We start from the raw sequence: 13752 nt of genomic DNA, 5'->3' as shown, positions 1-13752 counted from the left end.
AGGTTTAGCTGTACTTCCTCTGGAAACAATAATCACCACCACCACCATCACTTTATTCAGAGGTTACAGGCTTTTCTGTTCTCTAGAAAGGCAAGCTGGATTCCATTTGCTCAAGTGTGTCCTGAAGGCATCAGAGTTATCCATGTATACCTTAGTTCATTTTTGAATTTTGAATGATATGCTTGAACTACTTAAAGGCCCGTATATGCAGTAAACCCCATTCTCAATAGTTATAGCTACCACTTTTTGTAATATTATTATTTTATTTTTTTAGCCAACGTAGGACTACTTTTGTCAGGTTTATGGAGGTTTTTCTTCTTTTTGTCAGCCCAATACAGTTTCATCCTTTCTGAACGTAATTTTCCTTTTGCTTTTGGAATCATCATTCTCTGCTTGTTGATTTTTGTCTGTAGTCTAGTGTGTTTATCTTTCAATATCTTGAGTGTATTTGTTTTATATTCTATTGTAATATGAAACACTCTCATGTCTTCCTTAAGTTCTGTGATCCATCTAATATTATTATTACTCTTACATAATTTTTCTATTATTTTTCTACTGATTCTATTTTCTGGTGACCATATTAGATGCCCTAAGAATGATATTCATTTCTTTTTCATTGTGCAAGTCACAGGTTTTATTTCTTTCTAAGCTGTTTCATTGGAAGCTAGTTTTCAGAATCTGTTTACTTGATAATTTTTATTTTAACATGTTCTTGCTATTCTCCTTTCTAACTTGAGTACTCCATTGATTGCAACTGTGTTTGTTGTTTTGAATAATGTTTCACATGCAAATGTAATTTGTGGCTGGGTGACTTTTGTAGTGTTCCAATTTGATTGTTATTGAGAGATACTTTATATATTATATGTATTCTTGGTAACATGCTGTGCTGTAACCAGTTTATCTATTCTATTTTGCCATGATGGTTTCTTGTTCAGGTTATATGTGATTATTTCACCTAAATATTTAAATTTTTCTACAATTTTTATTTCTTAGTCTCCCAGCTTAATTTTGTTTGCAAGTGGGAGTTAGCACAATTTCTATTTTTTTTTGTTAGGGGCTTTACGTCGCACCGACGCAGATAGGTCTTATGGCGACGATGGGATAGGAAAGGCCTAGGAGTTGGAAGGAAGCGGCCGTGGCCTTAATTAAGGTACAGCCCCAGCATTTGCCTGGTGTTAAAATGGGAAACCACAGAAAACCATTTTCAGGGCTGCCGATAGTGGGATTAGAACCTACTATCTCCCGGATGCAAGCTCACAGCCGCACGCCTCTACGCGCACGGCCAACTTGCCCGGTGTTTGTTTTTTTTTTTTTTTTTTTCAAATGAAATTTTCAAACCAATATTTTGAGCTATTTCCTGTAAAGATTTTATAAGTTGTTTAGCTTCCTGAATATCATTGGCCAGAAGAGCTAGATCATCAGCAAATCGCAGACAGTTCAAATGTATGATATCCTTCTGGGTTCCAATTTTTATATCTTTCGAGTTGTTCTTGTACCATTCCCTCATATTGTACTCTAGTGCACAGTTGAAAAGAAGAGGTGACAACCCATCACCCTGTCCTAAACCAGTTGTTATGTAATATATCAACAAATAATTTGTTTTTTCTAAAACAGCATAATGCTGCAAAGGAAATGTGGTTACCTTTGCTTTGCTCCCATTATGGATCAGTGATAAGTGTCAGCCTCTGGATCCCACAATCACAGATTCAGAGTTGACAGAGGTAGTTGGATTTTGGAAGGGTGGAAAGAAGTCTATTCAGTACTCCACTTCGTACAATGTTGGCATGTGATAAATCTCTGGTGACATATTTGGAGTTTAACCAACATAATTCAATTTTCAGCGACAGTTGCCCAAAAGGAATGTTTTCTCTACCATGCAGTAGAGTAAAACGGAACATCAAAACTGACACACAGACAGCTTAAATGGAGTTAACTGAAAATCCGTGCATGCAGTAGCCATGTATTACGGATTATGATGATGATTTTTATTATAATTATTACTGTTGTTATATTCCTTAAGTTTCATTAAGATCAAAACATTCGGGTTGAAGGAAGATCTGACAGACACTGTTATGTGTTATGTGGCTGAAGATGTTTATAATATATGAAACACGTACCACTTTTAACCAGTAAGTTGCCTTAAACAATTTAGTGTATCGAGAAGGTGGAAAATAAAAAATACTTGGTTGTGAATCTGTGTAAGTGCAATACGGACCATGAAGCTGAATTTATGTAAGACACTGTTCTGTTGGTAAAAATCCAGCTCATGTAGAAGCTTCAGTAAGCACACATGGCCTGTAAAACAACCTCTCTTTTGGCCTCAGATCTTCAGTATATGTATATATTGTACTGGTACTCTTTGTCCTTGTGGAACTTGCTTTTTGTAAGCAAGAGGAAGTAAGAATAAATAACACAGAACTGTAACCGATGTTTACAAGAAAAATATTGCACATCGACATTTTACAACTGACACATTGATTCCTCCTTATAAAATTTTAATAAAACAAATTCTGTATATAATTTAAAAGTTATTACTAACAATAAACTAAGCTGTCTGGAATAGCAAAAGTTTTGAACAGAAAAAAAGAATTACATGAACAAAATGGTATACGGAACAGCACAATAAAAAAACATTAATAGCAGAAAAGTGGCCCACAGTAGCATGTTATGTGCCAGTTATGCATACTAAATCAGGAAAGGTCGACAATTCAATGTATTGATGAAAATGTCATTTTTATGCTAATAAAATAGATCATATGAATTATAACAAGCTCTTTTTTTTCCACCTGCTAGCAAAGATTCTTAGTTATCTTACCCAGTGCCACATATTTCATCTAGCATATTTCAACATCATTAAAAAGTAGGATTGAGACTTTCAAGCTAATTGAAGATTTGAAAATTGAAGGGAATACTCACCTCAGCAGAAATTAAATCCCATATTCACTCATTTGTATAACATATTTCAATTTAGCTGTTTATATGAGAAATAAATATTTTAACAAAAGAGAGATTAATGAATGATTGATAAATACTGAGCTTTCACCTGTATCATTTCAGTATTTGCAGCAAATCTATGAATACATTTGTTATATAAAGTTCAGTAGTTGTTCTAGACTTCTTTTCACTACCTTTCTGGAATGAACAGCAATTATGTTCCTTTTAGCTTTTATTTCAACCAGTAAGAGGCATTCATCTCTCAAACAACAAAAAGCAAGATAATTTCTACTTCTTGTTCTTGCTCTTTAGTTTCAACATTATTACAATTACTATTTTAAATAATAATTTGGTCTCAACTACCATGTGCAGGCATTTTGATTTGATGCCATTAAGGCTGTATGTCAATTTCAAAGTTCAGTTTTACTCTACCAGATAACAAAGAAATGGATCTCTGTTGGGCCATCTGTAGTTGACTGTTTAATTCTGTCCAGTAAAAATCAAATGTGTCGCTGGACAGATCTTTTACATGCCAGTGTAATACAACCTTGAGTGTCAAATTGACATCTGCACCCCCCCCCCCTGTGGGTGGGGGCAGTAGAATAACACCCACGGTATCCCCTCCCTGACGTAAGAGGCAACTAAAAGAGACCCCAGGGCTCTTAACTTGGGAGTGTCGGTTGGCGACCGGGGTCCCTTAGCTGAGTCCTGGCATTGCTTCCAGTTACTTGTGCCAGGCTCCTCACTTTCATCTATCCTATCCGACCTCCCTTGGTCAACTCTTGTTCTTTTCTGACCCCGATGGTATTAGAGCACTCGAGGCCCAGGGGGTCTTTCATTTTTACACCCTTAGTCGCCCTTGTCTTTCTCTAGCCGACACTTTCATTTTTTGAAATGTCGGATCCCTTCCATTTTTTCTCTCTCTGATTAGTGTTATACAGAGAATGGCTGCCTAGCTGTACTTCCTCTTAAAACAATAATCACCACCACCACCTGACATCTGTCCTTTAAAAATCTATCTCTCCCAGGTTTGAACCTGCGATCTTTGGATTCAGAGGTTGACTATTCTACCACTGATCCACAGAAGGAGCTACTATTTTAAATTACATATGTTTTTCAGCTTATTTCACAATATTTGTTGAGGAGTTTCATTTGTAACCTCAATTTCTTAAGATGCTTAAGCTCTATATGTAACATGCCTTCAACTGCTATAAATTTTAAGAAGTCCTACGGTTTTACTTTGAAAGAGGCTTTCTTCAATATTCTAATAAACTGACTGATTGAGGCGTCTTACATTTAACCACTCTTAAATGCCAATCAGCTGCCTATAAGACCTATCTGTGTCAGGACGACATAAAGCCAAGCCACTAGCAAAAAAAAAAAATCAGCTGCAGCAGGATTCAGTTCCACAATCTTTAGCATATAACGTAATAAATAATGTTATCGACACGAGGCTGACATATTTGAGCACCGTCAAATACCACCGGACTGTGCCACGATCGAACCTGCCAAGTTGGGGTCAGAAGGCCAACGCCTTAACCGCCTGCAACATGCAGCCAGTCAAGATTAAACTTTAATTTCCTTCCATAGTCATGAGGATACATGTATTTACTACCACTGGGATTGGAAAACAACCTATTACCTATACCACTTACTTGTGCCAGGCTCCTCACTTTCATCTGTCCTATCCAACCTTCCTTGGTCAACTATTGTTCTTTTTCAATCCTAACGGAATTAAGTTTGCGAATCCTAGGGAGACTTTCATTTTCACACCCTTTGTGGCCCTTGTCTTTCTTTGGCTGATACCTTAATTTTTAGAAGTGATGGACCCCTTCAATTTTTTCTCTCTGATTAGTGTTATATAGAGGATGGTTGCTTAGTTCTACTTCCTCTTCCAACAATAATCACCACCATCACTGATACTTCATAATAATAATAATAAAAAAAATAAAAAAAACAGAACAGAACAGAACTTCTACTTTGTGCTTAGCATTGTATGTCCAACCCTTGTCCTGCTTCTCTGCGGGGTCAGGTAGGAAGTGAGATGAATATTTGTAGCAAGTTTTTACGACAAAATGCCCTTCCTGATGTCAACCTCATCAGAAGAGTTAATGAGTTCAAATGAATGATGTGCCTAGTATTATATAGAAATAGAACCTGAATTATCCATACACAACTCAGGTGGTAGCGCGCCAGCCTCTCACCGCTGGGTTCCGTGGTTCAAATCCCGATCACTCCATGTAAGATTTGTGCTGGACAAAGCGGAGGCAGGACAGGTTTTTCTCTGAGTACTCCGGTTTTCCCTGTCATCTTTCATTCCAGCAACACTCTCCATTACCATTTCATTTCATCTGTCCTTCATTAATCACTGCCCCGGAGGAGTGCGACAGGCTTCGGCAGCCAGCACAGTTCCTATCCTCGCCGCTGGATGGGGGCTTCATTCATTCCATTCCCAACCTGGTCGAATGACTGGAAATAGGCTGTAGATTTTCAATATTGAACAGGTTGCCTAAAATATATTCTTAAATATTAAACTTCTAGACATACTCTAGAAAATCTGAGCAAGGAACTGTATTCTCAGGTATATAATTATGACAATCCTGATTTCTGACAAACATATTCTAAGGAAATACCCATGAGGTATACAAAAGTAAATATGGTATTTCTAATTCATATATTCACACACCATACACAAAGAAGTCTAGCAGTATTGAGTAAAAGTGTGGGACTGCTTATCCTATCTCATTTGAAGACTATTTCTACCCAGCAATATTAAATACAGAGATTTTTACTGAATCCTCCTTTTACTATTGATGGGCTTGTATATAAACCAGTTCATGCATTTATCCTGGTTTTGCCCAGATTTTCTATTCTTAATCTATGACAAATGAATGACACAAAGCTGTTTCTTCTTCTTCTACCACTTTTCCCACACCTGCGGGGTCGTGGGTGCGAATTGTGTCACACACACACACACACACACACACACACACACACACACGGATTTAGCCCTGTTTTACGGTCGGATGCCCTTCCTGATGCTAACCCTATATGGAGGGATGTAATCACTATTGTGTGTTTCTATGGTGGTTGGTAGTGTGGTGTGTTGTCTGAATATGAAGAGGAGAGTGGACACACAGCTGTTTCTTTATGTAATAATAAAAACTGTTATCAGTCAACAGGTTTTATTAAATGATTTACTCCACTATGTGTTTCAGAGACTGTGCTACATCGTCAGGTGGTGAAATGATGATATTTAATTGTTGTCTATATGATGTTATTTATTTATTATTACATAAAGAATTAATTCACAGTACCGGGCAAGACCTCCACAGAAACATGGTTGTTTAAGACAAAGCTGTTTGGAAAAATTAAATTAGACCTTTACCTTTGACCTGAAATAAAAACTGGAGATTTATAGAATCCACTTCATTTTTCTGACAAAAATGAACCAAATTTCTAATTCTGCAATTGGCCTCCATGCTTTCTACATCCCTTTAACAAGGCAATTGATGGCAGGCACCGACTTATATTGTAGTATTCCTTGTTCAAATCCAACTCTACTATTTTGTTTTGTTTTCTTTAATATCTACCAATTAAAATAACAATCATTTCACCTTTGCAAGTTTATAATGGAGCTGCCTTCTTTTATGAGAACATTTCCAATGCAATTATAGAAAATTGTATAGCACAGAATTACACAAAAAATATGAAAATTACATTGTATTTGTAGCCCCCAACCATAAGTGACCTAAACTTCTTGAACATATTTGCAATTATTAGAATACATTCATCTTGTGAAAATTTGGAAGATAAAATATTTCTCAATTCTCAATAACAACAATCCATAAAGGTTTCAAAAACACAGTATTCAAGGTAAAAGAAAAGACAAATTTACTCTTCTGGTGAGGAATGATTCAACTAACCCGTCACATTCATGAACCATTCAGCTCTTGAACTACAACTCATCTTTTACATCATACCAAAATTAAACTAGTCTTTAAATTATAAATATAAATGTTGACATTGCGGCACTGATAAAAGAACTCATATATTTTGCATCAGTTACACTGAGTACCACTGGCATGATATAAGTAAAATAAATAGAAAGGTAAATATATAAGGTAATGTTTAATAAGGAGCAATTCTTTTCTCACAGAAACCTGTGCCATTCATCTCTGTTAAATTTGTAAAGAATATTACAACAGTAAATAAAGTGTTAAAACTCTTTCCACCCTTAAGCCTTCATATGAAGGATCAAAACATAAATAATTGTATACATAACAGTTATCAATTTACCAGTTTTAGATACTGGTATAGGCAAGATTTGACAAGAGTTGACTGAACAAACTGCAAATTAAATATTCCTATCTTAATACATATAAATACAAGAAATACTTCATTAAATATGATTCAAACTCAAGTGCATATCTCTATTCACTCTTGTAGCTACCATAAATTAAAGCCAAATGAACGTATCCACCTTCAACATCTTCCCAACTTGTCAAGTAACCTTTTGATAACTTGATATCTTTCCATATGACATGTGCATGTCAATTTCATAAAGTACCTACTTTGCATACATATGGGGTGTAAATCAATTTTATATTTCATTCCATTAAGTCTAGTCTCTAAAATGATGCTTGCTAATTCACAACAGCTTTCATGTTGCATGTCTCTGAAAAGGCATTCTTTGTTTTAAATATTTACATTTATAGTTTACATACACGATATACCAGATAACTACGGTATAAAGTATTTTTTATGTGGATAACAGAAAGACCATGAATACAATTCATTCCACAAATAACAATCTTTGGCATGAAATAAATTTCATTTTCGACCCATATTGACAATTATGTTATATAAATTGAAAAACTAGTATATTGGTTTCACCTAGTCAATACCTATAAGTTTATTTACAATTCAAAGTTGCAAAAGCATCTTATTAAAATAACAGGACATTTCGGCCATCTTCGGTTGTCTAGAATTAACTTAAAACTTTTAATATATTAATTTTCTAACTTTCAATATATATTAATTTTAAGTTAATTCTAGACAGTTGAAGATGGCCTAATGCAACCGAAACATGTCCTGTTATTTGAATAAGATGCTTTTACAACTTTGAATTGTAAATAAACCTACAGGTAGTGACTAAGTGAAACCAATATACTAGTTTTTCAATTTGTCTTCTGCATCAACCAGCTATTCCCAAAGTGACAGAAACTTGATATAATTTTCCCTTCTTTAAGTCCATTGTGAAATGTCACATTTCTAAGGAAAAATATTTTGAATTCTGTAGAACCATAGAACAATTCGGATTCTTAAGAAACTTGGCTTTTCACGTCGAAATCACTCAACATCTGAATGTCCTAAATTTGCAATTGCAGGGAAAGAAGCAGACAATAAGTCAAAAGGTTGGCTGTGTTGACAATTTTTGCAAAATCTAGAATTATTTAGGTCTGCTTTGGTAAAGAATAACATTTTCCTTGTTGTCAGAAACTGTTAGCGGAAGAGGACACAGAATCTGAGGAATATGCTGAAATTATTAAGGAACCAACTTAAATTTGATAGACGTGTGCAAATTTTGAAAGATTTTGATCTGATTTTTTTCGTTATTGAATAATTTATTACACTGTGATATTGAATATCAGCTACCATAAGAAATAAATTTCATAATTAATCCGTATTGTCACCCTCAACAAGATAGGTCTTAAATAATTGAGTGACTCCACCATTACAATACTGTAATAAATAGTGTAATCCATCCATCAACACATCTCAGGAGTTGAATTCTGGAAACTGGTCTCACCATCACATTACCCACTGGACTCTCAAAACTTTGCTCTATTTTTGCCAGTACCTTTATTTGAAAAGCAGTGTTTTCTTCAATGTAGCAAGTAAAATCTAAGAAAAGAAACAGACTTTCAGATTCTTCACATATTCATCTCATAATTAGAAGTGGATTTTAATAATTGGTTGGTTTCCAATATTTAGAAACAACAATGTTTTCATTGAACAGTGTGTGAAGATGTCTGAAATTATTTAAGGACCATGAAACTAAGTTATGTTTCATATTTCTGTACTCATTCTTGCAGAAAGATTATTTCTATAGTTTTATTTTGCAGTGAATAATTACAAATTTCCAGGTATCTGATGTTTGTTTATTAAAGTATATTCATCTATACAACTTGTATTTTTAATTCTGCATGGATAAAACAAAACTTAAAGCATGATCTTGCCCCTGATGGATTTCTCTACATTAACTTTGGCTCTCTGTAGGTATTAAGTTGGTCAATCCTGTCCTAGATGATACAACAGAAATTCACTCCATACATGTAGTGACAGAACATCTAAAAGAAGTGGGAGTTAGAAGGACTATCCAATGAATATAGAGTGAAATGGGCTGTAGTTAAACATTTACTGCTTCAGTGTATTCCCAACAGTTGGAGCAGGCAATTTAAAATAATATACTGTTTGCTTGTAAGAGTCTCTTGTTTCTCATGAATGATATTCAATATACTAACACTGGCTAAATGTATAGTTTGTTTGAGTGAGAAACACTGTACTAAACACCATATTGGGCCCATGACCTACGATGTTAGGCCCCTTTAAACAACAAGCATCATCATCAGCATCAAACACCATATTTTCCCTAATACTACAAAAACAAACTTTTCATTATGAATAGCAAAGATTAGGGAAGAAACTGATTATCCTGATAAAAAATAATTCTTGATGTTACATACAAGCTTCATTCACAATGGGTGAGGTTATGTTTTTTTGGAATAAACTGCTTTCAAGGTCTTCCCAAGATTAAAACAAGATCATCAAACGGACCTTCCTAAATATAGAAAAGGTTACAAACCAATATTTAACCACTTAAATCTGCTAGTCAAGATACAATATGTTAATAATTATTCAAATATGCGAAGAGCTTTTTCAGATACCCACAGTAGCAACATCAGATATTTGGGACAGTACACACATTATTGTGGAGAGAGTGACACACATTGAAGTCATGGGACATAGTAAAGAGCAACCTTAGAAACTAAAAAGCAAATAAGGTGTATATTAGTACATGCATTCTTACAATACAGTTACAAATATACACAGTTTGTCCAAATGTAACAACCAGTAAAATTATAAAACAAGTAAGAAAGTGATATTTAGGACTAATTGTCACAAAGCAAATTTGTTAGTGCGACAGGAACATTGTTTAAATAAACAAAATAAATTTTTTTTAAATTGACCGCTGTGCAGCCGGAAGGCCTACAGATTACGAGATATGCATGATCAGCGTGATAAAACCTCCCGGCCATTGCTTTTGGCTTTCTAGACCAAGGCTGCTCTCTCACCATCATATTGCTCAACTGTTCTCATGTAGGCTAAGTGAACCTCGAACCAGCCCTCAGATCCAGGTAAAAATCCCTGACCTGGCTTGGAATGGAACTGGATGCTTCCAGATAAGAAGCTCGCTACCCCTACACTGAGGGACTGGCAAAACAAACCAAATAATATTAATGAATATTTTGTACTTTTACAGCCCTATGATGTTTTCTTCTGTGTGTATACTACTGAGAAACTGAGAAATTTCCATTATATTACAATCATTTTCAACTAGTATTTCTGTCCAGAGAGAAGGGGACTTAGGTTTGAGGCCTGAGTGCAAAAACTTTTTCCAATCTTGTACCTTATGTAATGATTGTTTTACAGTTCTATGTAATTTGTTTATTGTATCCAAGGTTGCAAATTTTTTGACTAAGTTCAGTGATTTAAATGTGTCACACATGCTTACAATAATGTTTACTGTGAAAAAGGGTAAAAATAAGAATTGTTGATGAATTGTGTAGTGCAGGATTAATTTCATTTTTGATTATCCAACATTACACATGAGTATGCATACAATACACACATAAAAAATTATGGAAACACATTTTTTTAATAACAAGGTTAATTCAATTTTATAGGATTGTATGCAAGGACTAACCATATATGTGTACATGTCAGAAAGAGATCAAATTATAAAATAAGTAAATATACATATATACACACTGAAGGACAACAATAAACAAAATTCAGAACAATTGTTTTTGTTTTCTTTGAGAGTTATTAAGGCTACCTGTAGTAAAGCAAGTTTGGACTACTTTCCTTTTTCACAAAGTTTTAAAAGAAAATATGAATATATACAAAACAAATTGATGAGCAGCAGAAACTTACCAGCTAAGAATCAGGTACATAATCAACACGTACAGAAGAGAAACAAAATGCTGTATTCATCTCAGTGCTTTTTCTGCATACTGTATATGGACACAATAACACGGGACCTGCAGAGGAGTGTCCCTTGGACTCTCTTATACGCAGATGATGTCGCACTTACTGATACCACCAGAAGTGGATTGCAGCATCAAGTTGAAGATTGGAAAAGCCATCTCTCACAGTACGGTCTTAGACTGAACAAAAGGAAGACCGAAAAACTGGAAACCATCCCAAGCAACGGCTCAATCTGAAGTCCAAAATATACCGCGCATGGTAGCACGTCCTGTTGCTTTATGCGATGTTGAATGTTGACCAGCTGACAAAACTACAAAGCGCCAATTACACACCATGGAAATGTGCATGCTCCACTGGTCGATGGGCATCACACTCCTGCATCGTATCAAAAACGACACCATCCTCCAGCAAATGGGCTTTGCACCCATCACTGAGAAGGCACGGGAAAAATGTCTCCAACGGTATGGTCACGTCCTGCGTACTGCACCTGGAACGGTAGCCAATTTCACCCACACCTTTGAAATTAATGGGCAACGACCACGCAGACGTCCAAAGCAGTGCTGGCATGACACAGTGAATACGGATATGAAGACTCTGGACTTAAAAACCACACGATGCCCAAGACCATGCAAAATGGCAAGCCAAGATTAGAACAGTGGACGCTATACCAGCGGGAAAACTCTAGGAAGAAGAAGAGGTGTATCTACTTTCGATCACATTCTTTCCAGGTAAGCTGTTGTTCTCCACAGGTTTCCATAATTTGTATTATGTTCTTAAGCTTCCCTACCTAAATAACCCATAATAAAAATAACCAGTTATAATTTGTTGTCCTTTTAAACCACTGACAAACAGATAATGAAGTAACTCAAATGGCTAAAAGGACAAAAAAGAAGATATTTAATGCGACACGTGCTGCAGAAAACAGAAATGTGTTCCCATAAATCCATATGAGCACTGTGATATGCATGTATACACATTTACATGAATCAACCTTTGCGGTTTTCTGGTATTTTCTAGTATGATGAATAATATCTGATCTTATATACCTGTATCTGACCAATTTTAGAATGTGTGAATATGGTACTAACTTCAGTTGGGTGAAAGAAGTTTTTCCTGCAAAAGGTGGAAGACGTCCTCCAAAGCTTGATGTGGATACACTGTTTCTGTGAGTTCATTGAATATATTAAGTCTATCCTTTGAAGTTATTTCTGCAGCAAGAATGAATTCAACTGTCCTTGTTCGAATGTAATTGCAATAAATCAAATTTCCCATTTCAGACATATGCTGATACATACAAGATACAGTCTTAGGTTTCAAAAATTGACGAATGATTAATTCAGCCAACTGATCACAACCAGGAACCAAGAATTTATCAAGGGTCACCAAAAGTTCCATAGCTGTAGATAAATTAAGACCAGGCAAGCAATGAGGAACTCTCCCTAGCCTCATAATATATAAAAGATGAACTACGCAACTGTAAGAAACATGTTGCAGACGTACAGACTGCTGAGATGATTCCATGAAACTGCCTTGTAACATGGCATCAAAAACTGGCGAGCATAAGCAAAGAAGGTTTTTGTTGGTTGAAACTTTACTCCCATCATCCAGAATCAGACTCAGACCATCATCAGGTTCCTAAAGAAAAGAAGAGAAATCAATCAGTGAGTATATTGCCATTACATGGTGATTTTTTTTTTTTTACATATACAGTAGAACACCATTAATCTGACCACCTCCGCATAATCCAACTATGATACATGTCCAGATATACTGTACATATATACAAACTAGATTGCAACATATAGACTTCATTCTCAGTTTATTTTATGTACATAGTAGGCATGCTGGCACTTGAAACATTACATACAATACATTGTTGAGTAAATTAGCTGGTGATACTTGACCAACCAGTGCATTCTGATGCCTTGCTTAGCAAGTGTTCATCATTAGTGTTTCTTTTAAAGGTAAACAGTTTTTGTGTTTTACAGAAAGAAATTTCCTCTTAGTTTGCGTACTCGTCACATTATAACAACCAAAAAGTGTAAACATGTTACGCTGACTTTAGAAGATAAGTTACAAGTGCTTCAAAAATTAGACAAAGGCGAGTTCCAACAAAAAATTGCAAATGAAGTTGATGTAGATGTTACTACGATTAAAGACTAGAGAAAGAACAGGAAAGAACTAGAAACACAATGACAGTTTTTAAGAAAGGACATAAAAATCGTAAAAAAAAACTGCTGAAAAAGCCTAAATCTGAACTGTTAGATCATGACTGTGGTTTTGCAGGAAAGAAGGAAGGAACTTCACTGTTTGGCCCCATTATCAAAGAAAAGCAGTTATTTTGAATAAAGAATTTCACAATTTGAAATAATTGTTAAAGAAAATAACATAACACCTGATCAAGAGGCTTGCAGAAAGAACTCTTGCTACTTGCAGCAATACTAACCAACCCTCCCAAACTCCATGATGCAACAGCCCCGAAGGGCCATGGCCTACCAAGCGACCGTTGCTCAGCCCGAAGGCCTACAGTGATAAATTACAGCT

At 35.4% G+C, this 13752-nt stretch overlaps 1 protein-coding gene across 1 annotated transcript in view; it reads right to left on the bottom strand.

Moving 5' to 3' along the window:
* Positions 1-6114: 6114 nt before the first annotated feature.
* Positions 6115-13752, bottom strand: part of Rnb (R and B) — a 76142-nt gene continuing 68504 nt past the window's right edge. Inside the window, exon 10 of the mRNA XM_067149486.2 lies at positions 6115-12843. Coding sequence (XP_067005587.2) covers positions 12298-12843 — 546 coding nt within the window. The 3' untranslated portion in view covers positions 6115-12297. The remainder of the gene's footprint in view (positions 12844-13752) is intronic.

This window comes from Anabrus simplex, chromosome 6 (assembly GCF_040414725.1).
Source record: "Anabrus simplex isolate iqAnaSimp1 chromosome 6, ASM4041472v1, whole genome shotgun sequence".
Lineage (NCBI taxonomy): Eukaryota > Metazoa > Arthropoda > Insecta > Orthoptera > Tettigoniidae > Anabrus > Anabrus simplex.
This window is presented reverse-complemented; position numbering and strand designations above follow the sequence as displayed.